This window comes from Colossoma macropomum, unplaced genomic scaffold, assembly GCF_904425465.1.
Source record: "Colossoma macropomum unplaced genomic scaffold, Colossoma_macropomum, whole genome shotgun sequence".
In the NCBI taxonomy this organism is placed as follows: Eukaryota; Metazoa; Chordata; class Actinopteri; order Characiformes; family Serrasalmidae; genus Colossoma; species Colossoma macropomum.
Genome location: NW_023494802.1, coordinates 10,725,581 through 10,741,276, shown reverse-complemented (window position 1 = coordinate 10,741,276; position 15,696 = coordinate 10,725,581). Strand labels below are relative to the sequence as shown.

Here is a 15,696-nt window from a genome sequence, read left to right as displayed (position 1 = left end):
TAGTTTAGATACTGTTTTTTAAATATGACACTGCTGGATCTTTTTTGCCTGTTCCAATAAACAAAAGATATGTAATAATATTCAGGAAAATATCTTGGGGTTTGATTAAAAGTTTTTTGCTGTTTTGCCCATCCTAATCACTAAGGTTCAGACATTGTAACAGATACAGTGGTGCCTTATTTTGAAAGCTATCAAAGAAATTAGTGCAGTGATTTTTTTTTTAACTTTTTACATTCTAAACGAGTACACTTCATTAAACAAGGACAGTTTTGATCTCTTGGATTTTTGGCATTTTCAAGATTTAAATTTGCTGACAACGTCTGGAATAAGTTCAGAAAAGCCTGCTGTGACTTGATTTATCATAATTTTGATATTGTATTATCATGTCTTCTCAAGTCTGTTGCTTTGAGGTTAAGAGAGAATGTTTCGTAGTATGATTTCTCTTACGCTCATCGTGGTTTTGTGATGTTCATGACCATTGCAGAGGAATAAGACAAAGGAAAGAGAGTACTCCAATATCAAGTACCCTCAGATGACAAACGCTAGAGCCAATCCCAACATGAGCTCCTCTCGCTCTTCATCTATGTAAGTACCGCTCAGCTTCTTCCCCTCACACACAGCCCACACAAATTCAGTTCATTACTGTTGAATATGTTTAATTTATGCACATGGTTTGTGGAAAATAATTGCGTTGGCACATCGAGTTCCCCTGCTGTATTTACTCGCGTAAGTTGTACTAGTGAAAACGACTCGGGCAAATGAGTGTGAGTGAGTCAAATGAGCCACGGGAGTCATTTTCCATAAACTGTGTAAGGACACTGTGCTAATTAGGGGTTTTAGTGTGTGTAAACTGTTTCAGGCTTATATGTATATATATATATATATATATATATATATATACGCTTGACTTGCTCCCCTGTCTTTACTGTTTGAACTTGTGATGTGATGTCACAGATTGTTCCTACGCTCTGTTATGAAACGTCAATAACTTATGGTAAACTGTACCGTATCTCTGTTAGTTTACCGTCAAGGTATGTTTGGACTGCAACTCTGTCACAGTTCACAGTGTGTAAAACATCCTGTCCTGATTCACCAGGATGAACGACGACTCATCCGGCGTGTACGAGAACTTAAACATCAAAAACCCAAAGAGCTCCGCCTGCGCTAACACCAGGAGATAGGCCATGTGGGCTGCTGCCTCACACTGTCTCTGTGTGAGTACGCTTTTCTGTTTGTGTACACACACTCATGCTGCATGCTGCGCTGCAGTTAGCAGCGTGCACACACACACACAGGTGCTTGCACACAGGTGGTGTTAGGGCTGTGAAAACTAGAAAGCTGCAAAAGAGAGAGAGTGAGGATGTGGAAGGGGCTCTGCCTTTGTGTCGGCCTTCATAGCCTTTGTATGATACAATTGTTAGTACTGACTTTAAAAAAATAGCCGGATGATCCTGAAAAGCACTAGTCTGCTGATAAGATTCAGAGGAATGGGAGGACTTGTGTTTCACTGTTTGTGTAGATAGATAGATGCAGTCGTTCGCAAAAGTTTTGGCACCCCAGTTTAATTGAATTTTTAATGAAATCTAATTGATTTCCTAAGTGAGAATAAGTTCCTCGGTAGAGAACCTTACAGCACATTTTGAAAAACAATTACTGTTTATTTGCTGAATTTAACATACTGGTAAAAATTTTCGGTTTTTTTGTATTTTTAAAACATGTTAAACTCAAATAAAATAGAAATAAATAGAAACTGTGCACTAAAATGAGCAGAAAATTGAACATTTAAGTTTGTTTACTGTAGAGATGAACTTATTTACACTTAGAAAATCAACATAACATTTCATTTGACCAGGGTCGTTCAATACTTTGCCTACAACCGTACATAGATAAAAAACTTAATCAGTTTACATATTACTAGTATTTTATTTATGAATTTACTTTCACAGCCAGAACTGTGCAGATATCAGTGAGATCTTATTTTCAGTCAAAACTGCCAATAATCACAAGTTATTAATATTTCAGTGTCAGAAAATAAAAACGAAAACAGAAAACTACACAGAAGCCTCCAACACTAACTGTAGTGTCAGATCTATCAGCGTTTTACTTGTCCACGCTTTTATTTCTGTACACCCTGCTGCCAACTCTTTCATCCTTCCATTCTTAAAACCAGCCAGTTACAGGTGTGTCCTTCCAACAAAAGCTGCTCCCAAAGGACTCACTGACATTATGTTCCCCTTCAAAGAGACACCAACATTCACACAAGCAGCAGCCAAACACACCTCACCTTCTGTCTTCTGTGTGTCTAAAATGACTGAAGGAGGACAAAGGAGATCATATATAAGATTGTATTAATGTGAAAGTATGAAGTGGAAAGTCAAAAGAAAAATAAGTGAAAAAATGTGAGTCTCCAAAACTAAAATTTAAAAGATGAATTAAAAGATGCAATAAAAAGGGGATTCATAACAAGACCTGGCAGATCACCAAAGCTGTCACCATCAAATCAGCTGTACTTAAAGCTTTCGTCTTCATGATAGAGGAGAAAATCAAGCTCCACTCTTCATTCAGTCTGAAAAAATCTACCAGTGTTTCTGTCCATCCTTCCACTGTGAGAAGACAAATCAACACTACAGGTCTGGATGTGAAGCTGTCAAGAAGCCCTCACTGAGAAAAATTTGCACTAGAACATCAAAACTGGACATTTAACTTGTGGAGTAATATTTTATGGCCTGATGGGTCTAAATTTGTGTGATTACTTGGATTGTTATAAGCAGAAAATGCAACTTCTAACACTGACTTTTGGAAGGGTTGAAAAAAGATCCCTGCAGATTTCTTTAAAAACTCAAAGCAAGTCTACTGAAAATAAGAGATGCTGTAATAAAAGCAACAACTGAAAAAAACTAAAAACTGAATAAAATAATGTAGTTGTTAAGGCATCTGTGTAATGTTCTGTTCAAATGTTTTGTTCTTTTTTCCTGATGCAGAAAAATGATAACTTATTAATAACTTAACCGTTTAACTGGAAAAAATAAATAAATGAAGAGTGGTCTTTGACATTTGCACAGCACTGCTGGTGTACAGACTTAAGTCCATCTGTTGCTGATGACACCCTCATTCACTGTCAGTTTCTGACCATGGGATCAATCTTGTATTATTATATAGATATATAATATAAGGCACAGCAACATTGCTGCGATTTTTAGGATTTTTACACACAGTAGTGTCTCTGGTGTGTTAGGCAGTTCAGAGGTCAGATCATTGATGAAGGGCCTTGAGGATGGCTAGCACATAAATCAACAAAATCTACAGTCTCTAACTGTGCTTCAGCAAGGTGGACCAATATGAAAGGCCAGTCAGTATGAATTTATCCTAAGAAATACTAATAGAATTGCAGACTGCTATTAATGTTCTTCCTCCTTTGCAGCAGAGGAGCTATGTGGAAGCACTTGGCTGTGGATTGGCTCTGGAGCTTGGCATAGTGGACGCCCATGTGTTGGCCCTGGCCCTGGCCCGGCCCCGGCTGGCACTGTGTGGGCCACAGCTCTTCCACTCCTTCCTCACCGACTGACCGACTGACTGACTGACGCTCTGTGGGTGACGCACTCACAGTTTAAGTGCCTGATGTGCAGCGAAAACAGCCAGAGCACACCTGACATGGTGCTTCTCCCTCCAGTCTGATGATAAGCCTGCACAGTACACCACTCAGCTACACAATCACTTCTACATGATGTCTGTTGAACAGGACTTTTACGCGCTTGGCGATGCAAGCTTCAGCAGGAAGGTTTCCTTCTGTCCACTATCTATGCCTGCTGTCCATTGGATGTTATCTACTGTAACCAAAGACCTTTTGTATATCTCACTGAATCTCACTAGCTGCAGTAATTAGTGCTTCACTAAGTGATGGATGTGGCCCACTAAAGCAGTGCGGATCTCAACAGAGGATCTCAACAAAGGGGCACACGAGAACAACAAGTAGAACTGCAGCACCTGTGCCGGGCCTCAAGGATCAGCCTCTTTGGGAAACATACGTCAAGTTGTGTTACTTTTCTGGGCGTTATTGGTAGCTAACAGCTCTAAACGGGTAGTTTTGAACGAGATGTGTATTTTAGGTGTGACAGGTGCAATATAGAGTACAGCAAGATTCATTTGTGCCAATAAGCAGCCTGCATTTTGTGCTTTGTTGCAGACGTATCTGCTTTGATGCTGCTTTACAGAAGCTTCGCCCTTTACAGAGCTCACAGACTGTGTCGAGATGTATGGGGTCGCATGTTACAGCTACTAATGAGCTCGTCGACCAATCAGCCTGGGCTCCTCCCACTAGAACTTAGGTTTTTTCTCCTTCCTGAACAACAGTGGGTGCGCCTTCTGGACTAGAGGTGTTTTTATTGGTCGTTTTAGTTGTTTTCTATGTTATATCTATGATTCCTTCAGAGTTTCTCTTTTTTGTGATATTTGTGAATGTGGTTTTATGATGTACAGCACATATGCAGGTTTTTGCTGAGCTGATGTTGAATTTGTTGACCAGAGTTAATAAGATTTTCATTGATGTTATTCCACATGTTCCTCAGAGAAGGAACGTTAAAACTTTTTGATTGATATTCAGAGAGTATGTGATTTATGACTAGATATTCAGGGATGGCGCTTTACATTTTGTTGCAACTGCAGGTCGAGATGTGAGAATTATAGATGGTAAATGAAAGTCGTCATGTTGCTAAAAGTGTCCAAGCATAGAGGACAAGTCGACATGTTGGCCTGGGTCATTGACGTGAACAGCCTTCAGAGCAGACTTAAGCTAAACAGCAACAGGCCAGATGGCCCTAACCCAAGATTAAAGAATAGATTTGTCTAGGAAAAAAAAGCAATTTGAAAGACGCCTATAATCCAGACACGATGATTGGAAGAAACCAGCGTCACTGGTGATGTCATAAGACAGGCGATCTTGTATAGACCGGATACCGTGAGTGACAAAGGTTGGACATATGCGGTGGTTTCTGCAAGCTTAAAATATCACAGGGCATGATGGGTCTGTTTAATCACTGTCTGAGGCCATGAATGTGGTTTTACTGTAGGCTGTATGAGGAGATGTGATGTCATGAGTGGAAGAACTGAGGATACGTGCTTTATTTTGGGTGCGACTCCGCTGTGGTTTGAACAGCATGATTGTTTCAGTATTTAATGCTGAAGATTTACTCTCGATTTTTTAGGCCTTGATCTGACAGATGTTGCAACACTGATCCTCCTCATGATAACAATTAAGCAGCAATCTGGAGGTTCCTGTTACTCTCTTTTGGGCTATCATTAACCTGTGAATTCACTGTCCTTTGGATGACCTCTGAAGTAAAAAATGATGTAACTAAGCATGTGGAGGTTTTAGCCTGTGGATGGAGATTAGTGTCTTGTGCTACTAATAACCGAACACTGAAGCTAATGCAAGAAATTATGTCGCAAAGCTCAAGCTTATTTCCCTGTCATATAGCACTGAATGAAAAAGAGGAGTTGTATTTATTGTATTGTAATTCTATTAGGATGGATTTATTAAGGATTGTTTATCTCCTGTTGAAATGTGTTTCTTTTCACTTTGCCGCTGTGAAAATGGCTGAGGGGTCAATCTTTGGCAATTTGCTGAAATACTGAGACTTTTAATACTTGAAATTCTGTATGAACTGCTGAATCCTAGCCGCACGCTAGTGTCAGAATGTCCTTTGGTTGTTGAAAAGTACATGACTTTTGTTTCTGTCATTTAGATGTTTTGCCATCAGTGTTGAATTTTACATTATACATTTTATTTCTCAGATTTATTTTAAATTGTACATTTTAAATATATGATAAAACATTGACATATTCACTGATGGCTTTTGTATTTTGTTTTAGAATTCTTTGGCAATTCATCCTTGATTATTATTATTATTATTATTATTATTATTACAACAGTGTCATTGATTCTAAGGTATATCACAAATTGTTATTCTACTTTTCAGTTGACTTGAATATAATGTTGTTATTTTTTTATCCTTGTTTCTGGTGGATGAACTATGCCTGATCTGAGTAGTGGTGTGCTGACTGTCCTCGTGTGAAGACCTTTCTCCCTCTTGCACTGGCTCAGCCTAAAAAGGCTTCTGTCGTGGCAAACACAGCTGATGCGATGACTGTCTCAAATGATAATAATAAAATAATGATGAAATAAATAGATATAGAATACTTCGATGTAATACTGAAATATGTGAACCAATTTTATATGGGGTGTAATAATGCATTGTGACATGTATATTGGCATGCAACAGTATGATAATGTGCATCATAGAGACGAGTGATTCCAACTGAATTCTATTACCCTTTTTCATAACAGCCATCAAAGCCATTTCCACCTGGTTTGGAGGTCCGTCAGTCAAACTATGCAATTTTTTTCCTTCACAAACGTTGACTGAATATATTTCAGTAGAGATATAATTTACAAAACTGAATTGGATTTTCATCTGTGTCGGTGAGCAAACAAGTTAACATCTATAAAAGGGTGTTTTTTAATGGGGCAAGTGTACATGATTTTTGGATATCAAGAAAGCGGCAGTTTTATCTGTTTTATCTTTTTGTGGACTGCTATGAATTTCTCATTGCTCACTAGCGGCTCAACACAGAGTCACATTTCACACTGAGAAAAAAAATGTATTTGATTACACAAAAAATACCAGAAGGAGTCGGAATAAAGTGGCTACTTGTGCTACCAAAGTATTTCACCAACGGTCAATGCATGAATGAATAAGTCATGTTTAATAAGTCATCATCAACATTCCCACTTCCAGCCTCTTAGCCTCCAGTTCTACAGGGTGATTCAAAAAGATTAATCCGATTTCAAAACGGCATATTTTTACAACTGTGAGGCGCCTAGGAACCAATCACATACCAATTGAAAGAGGGGGCCATAGACTTTCTGATGATCACTATGGCAGTGAACCTCCAACAACTCAGAGCACTCGTCATTGGTACCTACAGTTCCAAGAAAAAAGGTCACCAGCATCACCAGATCTCACACCATGTGACTTTTTTTTGTGGGGGTACGTTAAGGATTCTGTTTATGTGCCACTTCCAACAACACTGGGTGATCTCCAAAATCGCACTGAAAGAGCCGTGAGTACAGTGACACCCGACATGCTCAATCGAGTATGGGATGAATTTGACTATGGCGTTGATGTTGTCCGTACAGCAGGAGGAGGTTCATATTGAGCACTTATAAAATTACATAATAAACTTTATGCTCACTTAAACCATTTACAATTTACTGCATTGTTCTGTAATGATTTACTAAAGAAAAAATAAATCATTCTGAAATTGGATGAAATTTTGAATCACCCTGTATTTTCAATAGTAGTTGATACATCATCATTTTTTCTTCGTTCAAAATATTGTTACAACATTGAACTGTGAACCCAGTATTAAGAATGTAATTTGGTCGTGAACTGATTGTATCGTTACTCCCCTATTTTGTAAATCATTTTCACTCCAGTTACTCGTAACAAAATAGGGGAGTTTCTCAAAAGTCTTGTTTGAACTGTTCGTTGTGTCTGCCCTCTGCTGTGTGGTCATCTTCTGTTAATAATGCTTCTGGTAAATAGGAGCATTTATTTCAGTGATCTTCCTTGTATACGTGGCCAATTTTGGAGGCTGGTTTCCTAAATTCCCTCATGAGGATATCTGAAACTGCATAAAAGAGGACAGATATGGTTTCACAGTAGATTAACTTTAACCTCATTCCCATAAAGGGCTTAGTAATGAACTACTTTGATTGGCCTGTTTTGCCCAGGAAGAATGGAACAGGTGAATAATCTCCACAAACAGTTTTGCACCGTCATTCTGGCAGGACAGATTGGTTTACATGGGTGTACTCATTTATTGCATCTCTTGGAAGCTTGGGTTTCATCTGGAAAAGCTCATTGGGCACCTGCTTCCGTAACAGGCGCACAACAGGAAGTAAAGGTTCTGGTGAATCCATCCATGTTTAGTTTTCCATCATAGTGTCTACATCATCTGTTTATCTACCGTAGTGTTAATATTACACCTCCAGAAATCCCAAGATCAGAAATTACAGTAATAAACTTCCCCAAAGGGTTCATGTTTACTCAACATTTATTTTTTGTAACCAAAAATATAATGTATTCCATAATACAGAGCAATCAAATAGACAATACACAATGTATGTACAATTGTAGAAAGGGGGTCATGATAGCAAAAAAACTGCATGGTAAGACATTCATAGTGTTATTAAAAAGTTAATATAACCTTTTAATGAATGTTGGCAGAGATTTTCTTTATAAAGAGCCACCAGTTGAATACTGTAGCTACATTTATCTGGTTTCTACAAATAATCACTCAGCTGGCATGTTTGTCATCTTATTGGTCAACCTTGCAATTACCTACCAACTAAGTCACATTCATATCTAAAATCAAACATTATGATTTAGTCATAAAATAATGTGAATACTTCTGGAAAGTGCAAACGTTGGTCACTGGTATGTAGATCTCAGATAAGCATTATTCGTAGCCCATCTCTTATTCTTATTAGACTTGTTTACATCGCACAAAAAAGTGGCCCTACCACACATGATCTCATCTGTCCTGTAAAATCAACTCAGTCCAGTTCAGAGTGGACAGTGCATTCTGATTCTTGTTCCAGCGCTGTCTGCTCTCCAGGAGCTTTCTGAAGATGAATATGAGTCTCATTATACTAAAGAGGCACACAAGCACAACCACTGCTTGGTCTCTCAGGGTGGGATGGTGACGATATCTGTGTTACAGCAGCCAGTATGATACAACAAGCACATACAGCACTGTGCAAACGTGAAAGACCATCCTTTATTTATTTAATTTCCAGTTTTTAAGCTATTCATTTTGTCAGGAGGAAAGCAGGAGACATATGATATCCATTTTTCACTATTTAGTGCAGCGGTGCCCAGTCCTGGTCCTGGTGATACATCACCCTGCAGAGTTCAGCTCCAATGCTAATCTAACACACCTGATCCAGGTAATGAAGGCCTTCAGAGGCTTCTGAATATTACAGCCAAGTGTGTTGGACCTGAACTTTCCAGGACCACCTCTGACTTGGAGTGTCCACCCTTTTCCCTGCCTCATTCATTATGAACTGGCTTTCAGTTTCTCAAAGAAACCCGCAGGCATGTTTGTCTAGGTCAGTTTTAAAAGCTGGTAGGTTTGATAAGCAAATTTCCTGTTCTCAGTAACAACTTCATCATTACTACACATACAGTATTGAGTTATCTTCTCACACGGTTGCTAGGAGTTTCATTTTTTCTATATCTTTTAGCAATTTTTGAAGACCAGTTTTGGAAACTTGTTTTTTCTTCAACTTTCCCCGTCCTTGTGCAAATGGGCTACCTTATATCTAATCTCGTCAAAAATATCCTGAAAAAAATGAATAACTTTTGACTGTAATAACCGTTTTGACTGCAGATTAAATAAATAAATGGTGGTCTCTGACTTCTGCACAGTATTGTATAAAATACAAGTGTCTTTTCAGTATGAGACAACTCAGTCCAGTTCAGAGTGGACAGTGCATTCTGATTCTTGTTCCAGCACTGTCTGCTCTCCAGGAGCTTTCTGAAGATGAATATGAGTCTCAAATGTCATTTTGTGTCATCACAGCTTAGTTTGTCCAAAGGCCTTAAAATGACAGATGCTTTTGGAACTCAGCAGCCTCTCAGTAATACCATTAACCCTTAGATTGTGATTTGTCCATGGTGGATTAGGGTCCAAGTCTCTGGAGTGTAAGATGAACAGTTTTTATGCTAATAAGTTCTTTTACATTCCTTTGGTGTCCCTTATGGTTGGGTCAGTGTAAGAGGGACCAGTGTGCTAACCGGGGGCCTTGGGGGCCTCGGTATGCAGCGCATGGAGCCCGTTGTTATGATACACTGCAGGGGCCAAAGCACAATCACCACCAGCAATACCATAATGATGATGAAGAGCAGCAGCTTCTTCCAGTCGGTCAGCCGCTCCAGCAGGCCTGGTCTCGAGCGGGTCTGAGCTGGAGGAACTCCGGCCTGTCCGCTCGCTCCAATATCGATGCAGATGCAGAAGGCTGGCATGCCGGTCTCCAACGGTTGCTTATAGCACAGCTTCTCACCCTCCAGCCACACGGCCTCCTCCTGCTGCTGGTGAACAGGCAGGCGGCACAGCACCTCCTGGCTGGTGGTGAGGGCTGGGGGTCCGTTTTTGGGGATAGGCGTGGGGCGCCGGCAGAACGGGCAGGAGATCTTGGACTCCTGAGGGTCCATCGATATGGCCATGAGGCGAGACAGGCACTCCAGGCAGAAGGTGTGGGTGCAGTCCAGCTGCTTGGGCGTTTTGAAGACGTTGTCGTAAGTGGTGAAGCAAATGGAGCACTGCAGCTCGGGGCCCTTCTCCATGTCCCCCTCCAGAGGAGCCACCTGGGTGTGCCACACCGTCGGCCCTGAATCCATCTTATGGGTACGTCCTCTCTTTTATGCTTTCCTTATGTCCAACTATAAGAGAGGAAGTGGTAGATTAAGAACAGTCTTCTTAAACCCTGAGTATATATCGCCTATATTGTATATACGATTACAAAAAATATTTTCATAATTAAAAATCTATAAAATGTTGACACATAAACACCATTAATACCATTAAAGTTATACAGTTGTATTTCAAAGTTTGAAATAATGTTCTTTTGACCTTCTAAGTGAAAATAAGTTACACATTTTCTATGGACAGCGCCTTTAAAAATCTAGCATTTTCTGCTAATTTAATGCAAAGTTTCTTTAAATTTTCCCCAATATGTTAAATTCAGCAAATAAACAGTAAAGGTGCACTTAAATGTGTAGACGTTTGTTCTCTGTAGAGGACGACTCAACTTACTTTCACTTAGAAAATCAAAAAGTCATGTCATGTATCCAGGAGTGCCCAAACCTTGCAAGTGTATAAATGCTAACCAGCCAAGGTAAACAACTGGCACTAAGCACTTCTGCCAGCATTTTGCTTTTCAGGTCAACTGTAGTTTTCATTAAACAGAATCTGTGTGGTTTAACTGAAACTGACCTCTATGAGTCCAGTTATTTAGTAAACACCACACAAATGTTTTATGGATGCCAAATTGGCACAGATTGTTTTAAGTGGGTATATCTGAGGTTGAATGTGCTGTGCCCTGGGTTTATGGGCCTGTGTACTTGCTCTAGAACACTCACTGATGTTGACATGACTAGCCAAGTGACTATAGCAACGGTACACAGGGCATGAGTGTGCAAAAGGTTAATAAGGAGAGTAGATTAGTTCTCTTTCAGCACATCATATACAGCCCATCTACGATCCATCTAATGTTCCTGTAGCTACAACTGCTTTCATTTGGCACGAGTTTCCACAAAAGCTTCGAAACCACTGTTGTGCTCCGAGTATTCTCTCATGTCATCAGTATCACATTACGCCACTTCATGCTGAGTCATTTCAGCACCTTGGTCATCATGCTTTAGCATGTGTGCTAGTTCTGTGGGACTCCCTTGCTAACAGCGTGGAGCACACAGACCGCTTTGTTGTCACTGTTTTTGCTGCATTGTCAGCACGAGTGCCCTTCAGAAGCCTTTTCAACACTCTCAAAGTCAGCGCTTTGCTACCCCTGCCGCACAGACAGTCCGTCATGATAACCTTTAAGTGCAGGTAGCTGTAAAGGTAACGTAGTATGTCCAAAATAACTAGATGTAGCCTCATTGTAATATCCGTACTATTTTGGTACCAGCACCTGAACATACTGCTGTCCTGTACATCGCAAATGTTTACTTTTCTAAACAAAGCAACAAAGCATCAACACTGTTTACACTGAATCTATTTTCTGAGCATGTGCATGTATGTGTGTATTTGCAGACCAGGAATAGGAGCTTGTCTGAGAGCAGATGGTCTTTTCACACAGGCCTGCAGGGAGGACCTGTCTGTGGGTGTGTGTGTGTGTTTTCATACATTTTCAGGACAAAAAATGTTTGACGTTTGAATGTTACATTAAATGACAATGCCAGGAGCAGCTTTAAGTTTGTTTTTTTTTACTGGAACTACAAAACTTTTTTTTGTTACTGAGTTCAAGTGTAGGGTTAGGCTTAAGTTTAGAAAATCATTTTTACATATGTAGTAATTCAATACATTAGATATGTTATATTTTCTTATAACATAAACGTTGATACATATTGTAACTTGAAAAACTGCAAAAACCTCTGAATGGAGGTCAATGGACCAAGTTTTCTTTTTTTAATTCTGAAAAAACAACACAGAGAGAGATACAAGGTATTTTTCTGACAGTAATTATATATAACGCATATTGAACATATTTTTATTGCATATAGTTACTTACACAAACAGTACTGGGCAGAAGTTAGAGATCACCCTTCATTTATTTGTTATTTATTTTTCAGTGTCAAAAAAGTAAAAATATGTATTTAACAGAAAATTATTCAGAAGCCTCAACAACTAAATATCTTTTTTTTAGTGATTCTACATTTTTTAGTGATTCCACATTTTTCTATGATTCTTTTCATGAAACTTGCTTTCAGTTTTTCTAAGACATCTACAGGGATATCTATCTATATCTCCAAAGTTCAGTCTTAGATGTTGGTTGCATTTTCTGCTACTCACAATCCAAATAATTACAAACACACTCAGTGCTGTTGAGGTCTGGACTCTTGAGCTGTTTTGAGTGGAATTGAAATAAATGAAGGTTTCTGTTATTGTCTTTGTCCAAAAAAGTAGCTCCTTTTTCAATTTAATTATCAACATTATTGAGCACAGCAGCCGGCATTTACATCTGACAACATCTAATTAACTTACAGTAAAAGTAAAGAACGTTTTTAGCTCCTCCTGTAAAATTACCAATTTGGAGATACTTGTTTTTCTTTGCACAGCAACAATATATATATATTGAGCCAATGTCCTGACATTGTATGAAAACAAGTGTGTGTGTTTGTGTGTGTATGTGTGTCTGTCTGTCTGTCTGTCTGGCTGTGTGCTCCTCTCACTCTGCCTGCGGTGCACAATGCTCCTGTTTGTTCTCCCTCTTATTACTCTCCCCTTGGCATTCCTGGACAGCAGGCCGGTGCCCGGGCAGCACAATGACAGACAGAGCCTGCGGGTTGGGAACAGCTCCTCCAACAGCACCTGCAGCTCTCACACACTCTGCGTTACTCTGCTTCTACCTCAGGAGCGTGAAGACAGGCCATGTGTGCGCTACACATTAACCCAACCACCTTGGAGTTCCTCCAATGCTGAGGGTAAAACATTACACATGACCTGATTCCTCTAGTCCAGTACTGGGACACTCCTGTTCATCACGTCTTCACCATAACACACTGTACTATGTAAAAGGCCAGCAAAGTTGAGATACAAGGCTGAAAAAATGTGTGACTTGACTAATTTTGTAGGTTGAATTCAAGGCAATGAACTTCACCCACACAAAGAGATATATTCCACTTGGTTCCCTAAAGAACCTTTAAATTGATGGTTTAGTAAAGCTTACTATTACAGTTACTCTAAGTTCTAGGTCATAACCAGGTTAACAGAATTTAAATGAAATGTAGTTAGACTGTCTTTGTTCTTCCCCTCATTTTACCTAATTTACATAAAAAGGATTATTTGCATGATGCCATGGTAAAATCACTTTTGGCTCCCTAAAGAACCTTTCATGGATGGTTCTTTTGAGAATGTGCATGTGTGAATGTGAAGAACCGTTCTAAAAGTTTAACTTCAAAATGGTTGGTATAGAACCTTAGCATTATGTGAAGTTTCTCTGAACCTTTAAAAGGTTCTTCACACTCACACATCTCTTTATCAAACATGGTTCTTTAGGAAACCCAAACTGTTTCTTCCATGTACCGCACACTTACTCAGTTAGCCTAGAATCTGGACATTTCAGTTAATTTAGTTAAACTGTCATGGAATGTACCACTATGAACACAAAATAATTATCTAATACTTCTGAGCTGTGTCCAGCACCACACAGTTACCTGGGCCTGGTTAATACATAGCACTTAGATAAGAGTTCTAGATAAAAGAAAAGAAAGCATTACCAACGGTTCTTTGACAGGTCATTTTTGTAAGAGTGGTGTGAAAAGAACCTTTCCAATTACTAGAACATTCAAGCCAAGAACCACCTTTTTTAAAAGGGTGCAGGCTTACTATTCAGTTAGGTCAATTTGACTGACTTTCCAATATTTCTCCATAATTCAGCTGTTAAGATGTGAACAGAGTCATTCAGAGTGGTATGATGTAAAATGCTTCATTCTAGAGAAACTTGCAGAGTCAGAACTGTATGCAGTGGTGGTGATGGGAACCAGACATCTGAAGAGTTTAATGCCATCACAGAAAGCTATTATATGAAATAACTATGAATACACTGCTTACAATAGTTTTGAGATTTTGTCTTAAAAGGTTTTGGCCTACAATGTGTTTTATAGCTCATTCACAGTGGAGAAGTACATGCACTTATATGCATTACATATTTGAGTTGTAGACATTGTGACCCTGGGTTTCTATCACCACCACTGTAAAAATAATGTGAGTTGGTAAGTTTCTCTACAATGAACTCTTTCACATCATACCACTCTGAATGACTTTGTTTACATCTCAACCACTCAATTATGCAGACATTTTGAGACATTAGTAGAAATCTTCTGTAATATTCAGTAACTACTTTAGGTTATTTAGTGTGAAGCCCCTTAGAGTATAAGGGGTTAACTTCAGGGTCAGGTTCAAATGTGTACCCTACCTGTCACATACTTGAACGTTAGAGGTAATTCTAGTATGTTTGGTCTCTAACGGCTGTCCAACATGTCAGACTAGTCTTACTGCAAAGTTATAATGTCAACGGTTTCTAATCAGGTTTAATATCCTGTTCTGACTTTTTGTTTCCTTTCCGAGTCATCAGCCACATGCACTGATCCAGAGCAGTACAGGTTGTAGTAGCACTCACCTGTTTGCACTGTGCTGAGTTCAGTCCTCCACCTCCTGTTTTAGCCTCTCTTGGGACGGGATCGCATTCTCTGATCTGAAGTCGTCTTCCGTTCTACAGGTGTAGCAGTGCAGGGTCCTCTTGTGGGAAGGGCTGTCCACACTGGGCTGAAGACGTCTGGGCTATTTCATATGCTCTTCGCGTTCCTGCTCTGCTGCTGTCTCGTCTACTCTCTCACCTGCCTTACTTTCCTCACTCCCTTTTCAGGCAGGGCTGCCTGTGGAAATGACACTGATAGGCAGGAACAATAACGTAGCCTTGAGGGAGTGTTTCGGGGGGGGGCGTTGGGGGGCGGGATGAAGGACAGGGGAATTTCGGAGTGTAACATTTCCAATAGCTCTCTCTATTTGTCTTTTCTTTCTTTTCTTTTCTCTCTCCAACTGTCTATTCCAGGTGATTTGGCTCAATTTCCCTCAGCTTTTCTTTTGGGACTGGGATTGTTTTGAGCTGCTTTACGGTTTCATGCTTGTTGAAATGTATATTTAAGAAGTAATTTCTCCTCTTTGACCATGTAGGTTGCCGTTGGCTCAGTACGCAAGCCTGAACTGACAAGCCAGGAGTTGAAAGCGTCGCCTAAACAAACACTGAGGATACAAAGGAAGTTTACCTATCCAAAGTAAAGCCCACATGAACCGTTGGTGTACCAACATCCGAGCAGTCATGTTTTGCCTCTGAAAAAAGTAGAAAAAAACATC

The 15,696-nt window shown here is 39.6% G+C and overlaps 2 protein-coding genes across 3 annotated transcripts in view; one reads left to right on the top strand and one right to left on the bottom strand.

The window, feature by feature from the left end:
- The window catches only part of ptpn11b (protein tyrosine phosphatase non-receptor type 11b), a 39,253-nt gene extending 33,060 nt beyond the window's left edge, over positions 1-6,193 (top strand). For both annotated transcript variants that reach the window (XM_036590658.1, XM_036590659.1), the window contains exons 14-16: positions 485-585; positions 1,097-1,214; positions 3,422-6,193. In XM_036590658.1, the coding sequence (XP_036446551.1) occupies positions 485-585; positions 1,097-1,181 (186 nt within the window). In that variant the 3' untranslated portion in view covers positions 1,182-1,214; positions 3,422-6,193. The remainder of the gene's footprint in view (positions 1-484; positions 586-1,096; positions 1,215-3,421) is intronic.
- Positions 6,194-8,097: 1,904 nt separating this feature from the next.
- Positions 8,098-15,293, bottom strand: LOC118822157 (RING finger protein 223). The gene is made up of 2 exons (XM_036591042.1): positions 14,963-15,293; positions 8,098-10,505 (listed from the first exon to the last, which is right to left on the bottom strand). The coding sequence occupies exon 2, from the start codon at positions 10,461-10,463 to the stop codon at positions 9,822-9,824; it is 642 nt and encodes a 213-aa protein (XP_036446935.1). The 5' UTR covers positions 10,464-10,505; positions 14,963-15,293; the 3' UTR covers positions 8,098-9,821.
- Between the last annotated feature and the right edge of the window lie 403 nt (positions 15,294-15,696).

Coding starts and splice junctions, on each gene's coding strand:
- LOC118822157 (XM_036591042.1), bottom strand. CDS start 10,463: ATGGATTCAGGGCCGACGGTGTGGCACACCCAGGTGGCTCCTCTGGAG.